The following is a 14,615-nucleotide window of genomic DNA, read 5'->3' as shown; positions in this document are numbered from 1 at the left end:
TTGGTTAGTAGGGCACATACTGAGACATCAAGGGATCACGAGTTTAGTATTGGAGGGAAGCGTGGAGGGTAAAAATTGTAGAGGGAGACGAAGAGATGAATATACTAAACAAATTCAGGATGTAGGTTGCAGTAGGTACTGGGAGGTGAAGAAGCTTAACAGGATAAAGTAGCATGGAGAGCTGCATCAAACCAGTCTCTGGACTGAAGAACACAACAACAACAATGCGTCAATATCGGACGATTTTTCTGCTACTTGAAAGAGACGCATGAATACGTGGTTGCCGCTTCTTGAAAATGTACGCAGTCTTAGTGCAACTAGCGTATAACTGATTATTTGAAATTGATCAAAGTGCTTGTGGAAAATCATATATTCTTGTTTTATCTCCAAGTTGGACAGCAGAGCTAGAAAGCATCACTGCGTAACGACGAAAGGGCCGATCAAAGATATCAGGCAATCAGAAAATGAAACTGTCTTTAGAGCTTCGTCGGTTGAGAGTGGTGAATTTGTCATACTACTACTTCATATGAAGCTGGAACTCATGAAGAAACTCGTAAAGGCACTAGGCAAATAGTAGGCAGATACTTTTCTGTACCAGTGCAACCAGCTTTTACAGTTGGGTTATGCGAAAGTGAAACAAGGTGTGTACATGAGTCCGCAAATAAAGATCATTGCGCTGATAGCCACTTTCACGACTTACAGAGAGGTGGCGAAAGGCACGCATGGATGGCATTCAAAAAAGCCGTAGCTGAGTTTGTTGGAAATTCTAAATCAGCTGGCAATGCAGATTTTGTGCAGACGTGTATTTGTGTGGGTAGACAGATGCTAACATGTCCCTCAAAATTCAGATTCTCGACCCGCTTCTCCGAGAGCACAGATTTGGTCAGCGAACAAAGTGGACTGAGGTGACAAAAATAATCGGATAGCGATATACCCATATACAGATGGCGGCTGTATTGCGTCTACAAGGTATAAAATGGCAGTGCGTTGGTGGAGCTGTCATCTGTACTCAGATGATTCACATGAAAATGTTTCTGATGGGATTATGGCGGCACGATAGGACTTAACAGACTTTGAATGCAGAATGGTAGTTGGAGCTAGACGCATGGGATATTCAGTTTCAGAAATCATTATGGAATACAATGTTCTGAGATCCACAGTATCAAGAGTGTGCCGAGAATACCAAACGTTACCTCCTGCACTTAATGACAGAGAGCAACGGCGTTTGCCTATGGTTGGCGGTGCTAACAGACAAGCAAAACTGCATGTAATAATTTCAGAAATCAATATGGAACGTACTACGAATCTATCCATTAGAACAATACAGCGAAATTTGATGTTAATGGGCTATGGCAGCAGACGATAGACGGGAGTTCCTTTGCTAACAGCACGACATGACATTGCCTGCAGCACCTCTCCCGGACTCGTGACCATACCCGTAGGACCCAAGACGACAAGAAAACCGTGGCATGGTCAGATCAGTCCCGATTTCAGCTGACACTGTGGTGTCACCGCCAGACACCACACTTGCTAGGTGGTAGCTTTTAAATCGGCCGCGGTCCGCTAGTATACGACGGACCCGCGTGTCGCCACTGTCAGTAATTGCAGACCGAGCGCCACCACACGGCAGGTCTAGAGAGACGTACTAGCACTCGCCCCAGTTGTACAGCCGACGTTGCTAGCCTTGGTTCACTGAGAATTACGCTCTCATTTGCCGAGACGATAGTAGCATAGTCTTCACCTACATTTGCTACGACCTAGCAAGGCGCCATTACCAGTATAGATATTGAGATTCTATTAATGTATCATCAAGAGCGATGTTCTACAAATGTGGGTTAAAGTTAAGTATTCCAGAAGCTATGTACTTTTCTTTATAGCATTCATTACGTATCCTGTTTCAGACCTCACGCCAGCCTGCGTGAGTTTGAGCGCGTGCCTTTCGGCTTCCCCTCATTGTGTCTAGGCTGTCTTGTCTAGACACAACAGACACGATCTAATGGTAGTGATCGAGTGTGGCGCAGACCCAACGACGCCATGGAGCCATGTTAACAAGACACCTTGCAAGCTGGTGGTGGCTCCATAACGGTGTGGGCTATTTTAACGCGGAATTGACTGTGTTTTCTGGTCGAACTGAACCGATCATTAACTAGAAAATTGATTGTTAGAAGACCATTTCTAGCCGTTCACGGATTTCATGTTCCCAAACGAGGATGGAATGTTTCTGGATGATTATGCGCCGTGTCACTGGGCCACAATTGTTGGCGCTTGGTTTGAAGAATACCCTGGACCATTCAAGCAAATGATTTGGTCACTCATATCGTCCGACATGGATCCCACTGAACGTTATGGGACGTAATCGAGATGTCACTTCGACCACGGAATTCTGTACCTGCAACACTTTCGCAGGGGAGTTCCAACGAGTTGTTGAGGCCATGCCACATCGAGTTGCTGCACTACGCTCGGCAAAAGGAGATCCGACACCATAATAGGAGGTATCCCATGAGTTTTGTGACCTCAATGCATGATACTCAGCATGCTGGCGAACAATGTACTCCGTTTCGTTACACAAATTTTTTTCCTTTCTTTTGTTTGTAAATATCCGTATTCCACTGTGGTAAAAATGCATTTTGCGGCAGGGTGTTAACTACTTATTCCGTCGACACAGACACTGCTCCTGTTCACGAATACAGATTGCTATTTTTTATTTTTAAATCAGATTTTTGTTGGTAGCTTGTCGCGTTTTTAGTTATGACAGCTGATAACTTTTATTTCAGATGGGCTACGCAAAGCTTGGTCAGTGGGGCACCGGCCTGCACCTCCGCCAGTTCTCCAGAGCCTACATCTTCCAGGACGACAACAACAGCAGGCTGGTCTTCACCAGCGTCGACGCCGCCATGATCGGCAACGGGCTCCGCAGAGACGTGAGTACACCCCACCCTATGTTACCGCTGCATCACTTTTCTCAATGGTCTGAAAAATACTGAGGTCACCCATGGGGTACGCTATTTGATCAAAAGTATCGACCACTAGTAATGGAAATTGAACAACAAGCACTAGTATGCCAGCGTGCGTGGACATGGTTTTCAGTTGGTTTCCCACATCTGTTAGGTGAATACCCAGGTGATACCTACGTCCTACTTCAGTAACACGAATAGCGAGCGTTTACAAAGCGTTCTCACACTTCCACAGGGGATAACACAAGAAGCATGCAGGTGGGATATACATATTCCTCTCTAGGGAGGTGATAGGAAGGGCACCAGATCCCACTATACCACTTACATTGCCAAATCCATGCTCACTCCGTAAAGACTCGGTATAAGGGAAGGATAAAGAAGAAGTGTATAAGGCGTGTCTGTCCTTCCCCCCTAGGATGGCTTCAAGTCTGCTGCGGACGCTTCGAGCGACGTGCCTGAATGTCTATGGAGAAATGGTAGCTCATTCTTCTTCAAGAGAAGGTACTGTTGTTGGATGCTAGGGTTTGGAGCGAAGTCTTAGCAAAGGCGTTCCATTCCATTTAGGTCGCGACATTGTGCAGGACAGCCGATTCTAGGAATATTGTTGTCCATAAACCATTGCCTCAGCGTTCATTGTCAGGGTACACAAACAGTCATTGAAGTAAAAGGCTCCAAAATGCCAGAAACACCATTCTAAGCCAGATGTCTTTCGAAGGGGAGCATTCATTGCTGTCAACAAAAATATTGTCTCTATTTACTGTGAAATGTGTTTAACTGTGAAGTTACCTGGACATGAGTAACTGGCCTAGGTGAACTCACTTTAATCAACGGTTGTTTTTACTGGTCATCCGATTCCGCCTTATAAGTTGCAGAATCATGCAAAGAAAGTTACACGTAAGTACTTCCCTCATGCACTATTAGTTCGAGACTACTACTTTAACCTGAATGGGTTTCATTGCAGGTTGTACGGACAGACAGTCCAGGGAAACAGTTCTGAACACCTTTTGAGAGTACTGTCTTGAGCAGGTATTTCGACAACCCATACACAATGTAAATATTTTAAACCTTTTAGCTACATACAGACCTGACCTTATCATCAGTGTCAGTATAGGGACAGGGGTTAGTGACAATGAGGTCATCATGACTACGGTGGTTACTAAAGTTAATAAACCCATCAAAAAGTCTAGGAGAGTATTTCTGCTGGAAAGAGCAAATAAGCAGTTTTTAGCATCCTTCTTCGACAGTGAATGGATATCATTTAGTTGTAATATATGCACATAGAGGAATTGTGGTCGAAGTTTAACGTGACTGTAAACAACGATCTGGACACGTGTGTGCCGAGTAAGAGGAATAAGGATGGAAAGGACCCGTCCTGGTTTAATTACCAGATTCTGAAAATTCTAATGGAGTAGATATTGGTGCAATTTTGGTTCGAAGAAGAACACGCAGATATTGACAGGTGAAAGTTAGTATTAATTCCCGCTTGTACAAAAAGATCAATGCGCGACGAATAGAACTTCAGTTGTCCTACCTCAGTAAAGAATCTTGCCGGGAACGCGAGAAATGTTTGCTCGTACCTAAAATCACTACGTGGTTCAAACGCTTCTACCATGTCACTCGTCGACCAGTCTGCTGCGGCAACAGAAGACAGGAAACCGGAAGCTAAAGTTTTAAATTTCGCGTTTGAGAGATCATTCACACAGAAGGATCGTACGGACATATCATCGTTTGACCGTCGCACAAACTCCCGTAAAGAGGAAATAGGCATCCCTGACCTTGAGAAGCAAGTGAAAGAATGGAAAAAAGTAAATCTCAATGTCGAGACGTACTCCCCTTCGGCTTTACAGAGAGTACTCTGGGATATTGGCGCCTTCCTCTTCTTCAATTTTCGTGGACCACTCGCCCAGAGTTAGGCGCCAAGCGACTGGGAAAAGTGTGTAAGAAGAGTGAAAGAACAATCTCGCAAAAACTGCAGACACTTATTCTTAACATCGGTATGATGCGGAATTTTTGAACGTGTTCTCAAATGGCTCTGAGCACTATGCGACTTAACTTCCGAGGTCATCAGTCGCCTAGAACTTAGAACTAATTAAACCTAACTAACCTAAGGACATCACACACATCCATGCCCGAGGCAGGATTCGAACCTGCGACCGTAGCGGTCGCTCGGTTCCAGACTGTAGCGCCTAGAACCGCACAGCCACTCCGGCCGGCGAACGTGTTCTCAGATCGAATACAATAAATTTTCTTGTGACAGGAAAGTTTCTGGCCACACATCACAGCAGGTTTAGAAAGAATCCCCATGAAAAACTCAGCTTGCCCTTTCCTCACACGACATCCTGAGAACCACCGATGAAGGGCAATAGGCAGATTCCACATTCCTAGGTTTCCGGAAAAGGTTTGACATGGTATCACAACGTAGACTGGTAACGAAAGTCTGAGCATACAGAGTAGATTCACAGATATGAGAGTCCCTCAAAGACTTCTTAAATAAGAGAACCACATATGTTGGCCTTGACGGCGAGTGTTCATTAGAGACAAGGGTATCGCGAAGACTTCACCGGGGAGTGAGGTAGAACCGCTTTGTTCTCTATATACAGAGATGATCTAGCGTACTGAGTGTGCAGCATCATGCAACTGCTTTCTGATAACACTGTAGTAATGCAGCTTGCTGCAAACGTAGAAAAATGTAAGTTAATGCAATTAAGTAGGAGAAACTGTCTTGTTTCTCAAGTACAGTATTCGTGGTGTGCTGTGTGACAGATTCACGTCGATTAAACATCTAGGTGTAGCATTGCAAATCAACATGGAATGGGACTAGCATCCAAGATCGGGAGAAGGGAAAGCGAATAGTTTACTGGGAGACTTTTATTAAATTGCAACTCCTCTGCAAGGGAGATCATGTATAGAACACTTGTGCGACCCATTCTTGAATACTTCTCGAGTGCTTGGGATCCCCAGCAGGTAGAATTAAATATCGAAGCAATTCAGAGGCATGTTGCTAGATTTGTTACGGCTAAGTTCGAGATGCACCCGTGGTCCATAATCAAAACCTCTTCGGTCCCGGCTTCAGATCACGGCACCACTTGAATTTCGACGATAATGAGCATTGGCAGCCGAAGATTTCTGGCATAAAAAGTCATCCTCATTCTGCCAAAGGCCAGGTCAAGAGGGCGGACGAGCGGCTAGAGGTTCAGGGCAGTCTCTTGTGATTCGGGTGCGAACGGCTTCTAAAGGAGGAAGAATCAGCAAAGATCAACGGCATGAGGATGTAGAAAGCAATGGAAACCACTACATTAAAGATACGTAAGGTGTAAGCCCAGGACATATGGCCTCTATTGGAAAAAGTGTTATGATGATCTTATCATTGGCAAAAGATTCCTGAATAGTCAGTCATTTGGATCTCCGGGGGGAAGTGACTATGAGAAAAAGATAGAATAATCAACGAAAGGATAACGTTCTACGGGTCGGGCCTTGGAAGGTAGGAAAGCTAGAAAATCCGAAAAGGGAATTGCAGAGAGTGTGTTACTGTGAACAGTTCAGTGATAGGGTTGTTTTAATCAGAATTGACAACAAATCAACACCGACAACCATAATTCAGGTCCACTTCTCGACGTCCCAAACTGAAGATGAATTGACAGAGAAAGTATGAGGATATTGAAAGGATAATACAGTATGTAAAGGGTGGTGAAAATCTAATAGTCATGGGGGACTGGAATGTAGTTGTAAGGAAAGGAACAGAAGATAAGGTTAAAGGAGAATATGGGCTTGGGTCGGGGAATGAGAGAGGAGAAAGACCGATGGAGTTCCATAATAAATTTCAGTTAGTAATAGCGAATACTCTGTTCAAGAATCACAAGAGAAGGAGGTATACTTGGAAAAGACTGGGGGATACGGGGAGATTACAGTTATATTACGTCACGGACAGGCAGAGATAACAAAATCAGATACTCAGGCATAGCCAGGGGCACATATATACTCAGATCACAATGCATTAGAGATGAAAAGTAGGCTAAAGTTTGAGATTAATCAGGAAGAATCAATACGCAAAGAAGTGGGATATGGATGTACTAACGGATGATGAGATAGCTTGAAGTTCCCTAAGGCCATAGACACGACAGTGAGGAATAGCTCTGTGGGCAGTACAGTTCAAGAGGAATACACATCTTTAAAAAGGGCAATCACAGAAGTTGGAAAGGAAAACATAGGTACAAAGAAGGTGTGAGGTAACATGTGACGTCCTGAAAATATTCTAAATTCGGGGTTGGCGTGGCCACACGGGCCGCTCGGCCAGCCAGGACCCAGCAGCAAACATGTGGTGCCGAACGTTAGTCGGACGAGAGGTCCAGTGCATGGTCCAGCCGCGTGGCTAGGAATTCCACTGTGATGCTGTGTCGATTAGGGAGACATGCTGGGAGTGCCAAAGATGGTGGACTTGGTGAAATCTTAATGGCAGACATTTCACAGTTTGTATAGAATTTAATAGTAGCCAGATGAATTGTGATACCTCAAAAAGAAACATGTGAATTGCCATTATTTGTACTACGATTCTGATGATGTAATCAGATTTTCAATATATTTATTAGTTTGAAGTTTATAATCTGACGCGAAATTATACAAGGAACACCCAGCAACGAATTTCCAAAATCTAAACGGTTCATCCGGTTTCTTCGACTTAACGTGTCTTTAGAAAGCTATTAGTGTAAACTTAAATTGCTATGAATTACAGGCATGTAACTTAAATAGTACATGTGTTATTGGAGATCAAATTGACTGCTTACTATCAATCGCGTCAGGCCATAAGTACTCCACAGTTACACGAAGAAACGGTAGCAGTATGCTTATAAATATATTTACTCCTCTATGTCATTGTTTATATCCGATATATACTATTCATGAAGAAATTGGTCAATTATTTAATGTGTTTTAGAAAGCACAGGGACATTAGTCTACTGGCATAATTTCGTTTCTATTCCTTTGATTTATGTTTATTTAATTTGTTTATGTATTTAATAATGTATTTTAGAGTGTGTTTATGGTACAGCCATAGGAATATTTATTTAATTTCAAGTTATTTAAATGTAAATCTAGTATTTCGTATGTGTTTCAATATGTTTGTGAGTGCACGTTGGCTTGGAGACATGGAGGGAGCGCTCTAGCCAATCACAGCGATCGTTACTAAGAGAGACGTACGGGGGTTTGGGAGGAGCACCGTTTCCGGAGAGGACACGGGAGTGCTGGACGTGAAGGTGCGACGGACGGTCGCGGGAAAAGCTTGGAGTGGAGCAGTTTGCGCGTGATCGCGAGAGATAGAAACACTTTGGAGTGCCGACATGTGTACTTGTGAGATTTCTGTGGCTTCTGCAGTGAATAAGTAGTACGCATTTGGAAGTGAATATCTCGCGAACTATGTTGTTGTTCATAACTAATTACGTGAAGTAGAAATCTATTGTTTCCCTGTTATTCAACTTATGTTTTATTTAATTGCTGGACCATTGACACCAGTAAGTGTTTTCCAGAAATATACCGTATTCTCAAAAGTACTTCTACTATCGTGCTCATCATTTCAAGTCGTTAACATAGTACCTGCAGATTTTATTTAATTGCAGTCTTTCATTTATAAATTTCTATATTAATTCGCAGTTACCGAGTACGAGAAACTTCGACCATTCGATTCATGTGTTTATTCATATTATATACTGTAGACTCAGCAGTATTTGACTTGTAATGCGGCAAATACGTATCCCAGCCCCTAGACAACGAGACCAGCCAAAACTTTTAATATTCCAACTCTGAGTCGGAGGGTACTTAGTTGACGGTCACCACCTCATTTCATTCATCAGACCACATCCTTCCATATTTTAATTTGAAAGCCCGCAAAGGTAAGTGCGAAGAAACCATGGGTAACACGAGAAATACTTCAGTTGATGGATGAAAGAAGTAAGTATAAAAATGTAAAGGGAAATTCAGGAATAAAGACATAAAAGTCGGTGAGGAATGAAACAAATACGAAGTGCAGGGAACCTAAGACGAAATGGCTGCATGGAAAATGTGAAGAAATCGAAAAAGAAATGACTGTCGGAAGCATTGACTCAGAATACAGGAAAGTCAAAACAACCTTTCTGTGAAATTAAAAGTAAGGTTGGTAACATTAAGAGTGCAACGGGAATTCCATTTTTAAATGCAGAGGAGACAACGAATAGGTGGAAAGTGTACATTGAAGACCTCTATGAGGAGGAAGAATTGTCTAATGTGACAGAAGAAGAAACAGAAGTCGATTTAGAGGCATAGGAGACCCAGCATTACAATCAGAATTTAAGAGAGCTGTGGAGGGCTTAAGATCAAAGAACACAAAAGGAATAGATAACATTCCATCGGACTTTCTAAAATAATTGGTGAAAATGGAAACAAAACGACTATTCACGTTGATGTGTAGAATGTATGAGTCTGGCGACATATCATTCACAAAACTCCGAAGACTGCTAGAGCTGTCAAGTGTTAGATGACGATCAGTTTGGCATTAGGAAAGGTAAGGCACCAGAGAAGCAATTATGACGTCGCGGTTGATAATGGAAGCAAGACTAAAGGAAAATCAAGACACTTTCATAGGATTTGTCAACCTGGAAAAAGCGTTCGACAGTGTAAAATGGTGCAAAATGTTCGAAATTCTGGGAAAAGTAGGAGTAAGGTATAGGGAGAGACGGGTAATATGTACAAGAGCCAAGAGGGAATAATAAGACTGGACTACCAAGAACGATGTGCTCGGATTAACAAGGGTTTAAGACAGTGATTTAGTCTTTCATCTTACTATTCAGTCTGTACATCGAGGAAGCAATGACGGAAATAAAGAAAGTCACAAGCGTAGAATAAAATTCAAGGTGAAAGGATATCAATAATACGATTCTCTGATGACATTACTTTCGTGAGTAAAACTGAAGAGCCGGCCGAAGTGGCCGTGCGGTTAAAGGCGCTGCAGTCTGGAACCGCAAGACCGCTACGGTCGCAGGTTCGAATCCTGCCTCGGGCATGGATGTTTGTGATGTACTTAGGTTAGTTAGGTTTAACTAGTTCTAAGTTCTAGGGGACTAATGACCTCAGAAGTTGAGTCCCATAGTGCTCAGAACCATTTGAACCATTTTTTAAAACTGAAGAAGAATTACAGGCTGTGATGAATGGAATGAACAGTCTAATGGTTACAGAATACGGATTGAGAGTAAATAGAAGAAAGAGGAAAGTAATGAGAAGTTCCAGAAATCAGAACAGCGAGAAACTTAGTATAAGGATCGATGCTCACGAAGTAGATTTTGCTTCCTAGGCAGCAAAATAACCAATGACGGACGGAGCAGACTAGCACTGGCAAGAAAGGCATTCCTGGCCAAGAGAATACTAGTATCAAACATAGGCCTTAATTTGAAGAAGAAATTTCTGAGAATGTACGTTTGGAGACCAGCATTGTATGGATGTGAAACATGGACTCTTGGAAAACCAGAACAGAAGAGAATCGAACCATTTGAGGTGTGGTACTACAGAAGAAGCTGAAAATTAGATGGACTGATAAGATAAGGAATGAGGAGATTCTGCACAGAATGTGAGAGGTAATGAATTTATGGAAAACACTGACAAGGAGAAGGACTTCAAGCGTAAAGGGAGACAGAGTTTGGAATACATTCAGCACGTAATTGAGGACGTAGGTTGCAAGTGCTACTATGAGATGAAGATGTTGACACATGAGAGAAATCCGTGGCGGGCCGCATCATAAGACTGATGACAAAAAAAAAAAATGTTCGATCAACCGTCGAGTATTAAGGAGATGCTCCCGTAAACTCAAATGAGAATCCTTGGAGGAAAGACAACGTTCTTTTTCTGAAAACTGTGGCTGCTGCCACTGTACATTCCGGGAAAAGACCGCGAAAAGAACATCACGGAAGTTAGGGCTCGTAAGGAGACATACAGACTGTCGTTTTTCCTCACTCCATTTGCGAATGAAATAGTAAAAGGAAATGATAAGTAGTTGCACATGGCTTCCTCCACCACACACCATACGGCGGCTTGCAGAATATGGATGTAGTTACAGAACATAGCCTACGAACTGTTCCTCTACTTTATGCAGTACTCAGTCGTGGAAAACGTGCCCATATCCTTCCCAGTTCTTAAGCGCAAAAACGGGTTCATTCAGTAAGCACGAAAATCACCCTCATACCGTAATGACACCTTCGTGCTTCACTGTTGGGACTACAGACGATGGTACGTAACGTTCTCGAGACATTCGCAAACCCATTCTTTGATCGTATTACGAGAGGTTATAGAGTTATTCATCACTGCAAATCAGTCGTTTCCAGTCATTCAGGATCCAGTGGTGTCGTTCTTTAACCATATTAAGCACTGTCTACAGAAATGTGATGCTTGTGGGGTGTTCTTGCCCCATTGTACCCTATTCTTTTTTTACTCTGTGGGCACACTTATTTGAACTACCAGTAGCACTTTGGAAGTAACGAACGCTTCCTGCTGCGCTTACCTACAAACAGCCTCCGTAGTGCTCGACAACGATGTCTGTCTGTTCTTGAGGTGTGTGTGGTCATGGTTTACTTGTGGTTGTTCCTTCGTGTGTCCACTACACGTCATCAGCAGACGACTTGAGCAAATTTAGAGGGTTTGAAATGTTCCAGAAGGATCTGTTAATGACTATTTAACTTTCAAAGTCACTGAACTTTCCTTACCTCCTCGTTCTGCCTCTAATGCTTCTCTACTGACAATACAATACTCCACTCCTCTACTGCCAACAAAAAACTCTATTCCTCCTTCTATATTGACGGCTCTGCCTCTCGTGGCATTTAGTAGTCAATTCCGCATTGCGTAATATTTCCGAGTAATTTTGATGAGATATTGGAAATTACCTTAGACCTGCAAACAGTAAAAAGAATGTACACAGTTAGGGAGGGTCGTTATCGTGTGCTTAAGCTTTTCCAAATCGTAATATGTTCTAAAAGTTGTTATAGAAAAAAAATTCTTCACACTAAACTAGGAAGGTAGGGAGCGAAGCAATTGAAGTTGCCAGACCGCAGACTTTAACATTGTGATATTCCATGTGTTGCTAGGCACTGACGAACCGCAACAGAAAATGTTTTGTATCTCGACAGCTGTTTATTTGTGGACCTTATTTATTGGAGCTATTTAGCTACTTTTGGTCAGTACTTTCCATGTGTGAATTATTGACCATCACTTTTGAAACATGCTGTATATGCCCACTGTGGGGTACAACACCCATCCACTGATCGGTCCTGCTTTGAATACAATATGTGGTGACGAGTCCAGCAACTAGCTACGTTCAATAAGTTTGATTTCAAGGATGAGCTGAAATTTGCTCGTGTGCCACACTACGCCACTGTCAATGCGCCGGTCTTTGCTGCTGTGACAAATTTTAGCTCTCCACCTTTTCACAAAACAGATTTTCTCGACGATGCCAGCCACAGGCATACTGGTTCAACAGCGCGGAAATAGGGACGGAACTCAGTTGTGGATGTGCCTCAACAGGCGAACACCGCTAACGAACCTACGCAGTAATGGACGTGAGGTCTCCGAAGTACCACAGCCTCCTTCGCCCCACGCAACATACAGTCACACCGACAAGACTGAATCCCTATCTGCCTGGTGCTCACAGGTTAGCAAATCCACAAGTAAAAAATCAACAACAGGCTCCAGTTCCCGCTGAACTAATCGATAATACAATAAATGTAATAGGGATTATCATTCATAACACGCGTCAAAACATTGTTATAAACTGTACAGATTTCCAGCACTTCCGTGACAGGCACGTTTCATTCTCTTTCTACCAAAATTATGAACCCTAGATCAGCCAACTCGAACAGGGAAAGCTTGGAAATAGAATTGTTCATTACTTATCCTCATATAGTCAAATTCAAATGGCTCTGAGCACTATGGGACTTAACTTCTAAGGTCATCAGTCCCCTAGAACTTAGAACTACTTAAACCTAACTAACCTAAGGGCATCACAAACATCCATGCCCGAGGCGGGATTCGAACCTGCGACCGTAGCGCTCGCGCGGTTCCAGACTGTAGCGCCTACAACCGCTCGGCCACACTGGCCGGCTCATATAGTCCTGTTATGCGGAACAATGTTCACGTCACAGGAAACTGTTCCTACAAAAGTTTTTCATAATAAGAAAGGACCGTCATGATGGGAAGAGTGGCGTTACTATAACGGTAAAAAAATTCGCTGTCGCGTCAACCATGCTCGATCAATGTAAGGAACGACGACATCGAATTTGTTGCACACAATCTGCTCATTTCGATGTGTAAAGCACCACATCGTAGTATCGTGGAAGATGATTGTAGGTACTTATTAAATCAGCCTCGACCTCGATTTATAATAGGTGGAGACTTGAATTCCCATGGTATGGGATACCACTTCCGTCAACTAGCTTTTTGTTGTGGACTGGCAAGACAGCTAATCCACTTGGAGGAAGCCGAAAGGCACGCGTTTAAGCTCACGCAGGCTGGCGTGAGGTCTGGAACAGGTCAGGGATATGAGACTAGCAAAAATAATACGTAGCTGCTGGAATACTTAACTTTAATCCATAATTGGTGAACATCGCTCTTGACGGTACAGGTTTTACAGCATCAATAGTAACTGGTAATGGTGCCTTGCTAGGTCGTAGCAAATGACGTAGCTGAAGGCTATACTAACTATCGTCTCGGCAAATGAGAGCGTAATTTGGCAGTGAACCATCGCTAGCAAAGTCAGCTGTACAACTGGGGCGAGTACTAGGAAGTCTCTCTAGACCTGCCGTGTGGCGGCGCTCGGTCTGCAATCACTGACAGTGGCGACACGCGGGTTCGACGTATACTAACGGACCGCGGCCGATTTAAAGGCTACCACCTAGCAAGTGTGGTGTTTGGTGGTGACACCACACTTTTTATATTTTATTTACTAAGGGCATTCGCCTTTATAAAGTTACTGTTAATTTTCTTAAGAATACTGATAAACCTCTGTAGGCTTCAGTTGTATGCATATTTCACTTTTACGTCTTCCTTATGCTCGATAATTGGCGTAAGCTGATAAATCTGATTGTACAGTTTACTTCTCAATATATTTGTTTGCAGTCAAAAGGCTTGAGCTCTTGTATCTGTAAATATTCATTTATGTTTTCTCTTCATAGAGTGCACTATTCATTGTAACCATCATCGCAACAATGTATCTTAGGTGGCTCAGTAGAGTACGCACTGCGGAGGTCAAATAAATATAGAAAGGTTTTTGGTGTGTGCCAGCGTGCTGTGAACTTAAAGAAGACAGTGAGTGGCTATGCATGCTCGTGGACTGGTAGGACGCGTGCGTTGATTAATAAGTTCATATTTCACGTGTACATTAGTGGCACATGTCGGCCCCTGGTAGCTGAGTGGATGCCGGCACGGTAGCTCAGCGTGTTCGACCAGAGGGTTAGCTGCCCTCTGTAATGAAAAACTGAGTTCATGTATCAACGATGAACTTCAACAAGTGTCATAGGACGTTCGCCCCGAACAAATACAACGAACAATTTCGAACAAAATGAGATTTAAAAGAAAAAAAAAAAAACCCCAGAAAAAACCGGGTTTAATTCCCGGCTGGGTCGGAGATTTTCTCCGCTCAGGGACTGGGTGTTGTGT

At 43.1% G+C, this 14,615-nt stretch overlaps 1 protein-coding gene across 1 annotated transcript in view; it reads left to right on the top strand.

The window, feature by feature from the left end:
• Positions 1–14,615, top strand: part of LOC126152040 (neutral ceramidase-like) — a 243,401-nt gene that overhangs the window by 50,338 nt on the left and 178,448 nt on the right. The window contains exon 2 of the mRNA XM_049915981.1: positions 2,775–2,921. Within this exon, the coding sequence (XP_049771938.1) occupies positions 2,775–2,921 (147 nt within the window). The remainder of the gene's footprint in view (positions 1–2,774; positions 2,922–14,615) is intronic.

This window comes from Schistocerca cancellata, chromosome 2 (genome assembly GCF_023864275.1).
Source record: "Schistocerca cancellata isolate TAMUIC-IGC-003103 chromosome 2, iqSchCanc2.1, whole genome shotgun sequence".
Classification (NCBI taxonomy): Eukaryota; Metazoa; Arthropoda; class Insecta; order Orthoptera; family Acrididae; genus Schistocerca; species Schistocerca cancellata.
This window is presented reverse-complemented; position numbering and strand designations above follow the sequence as displayed.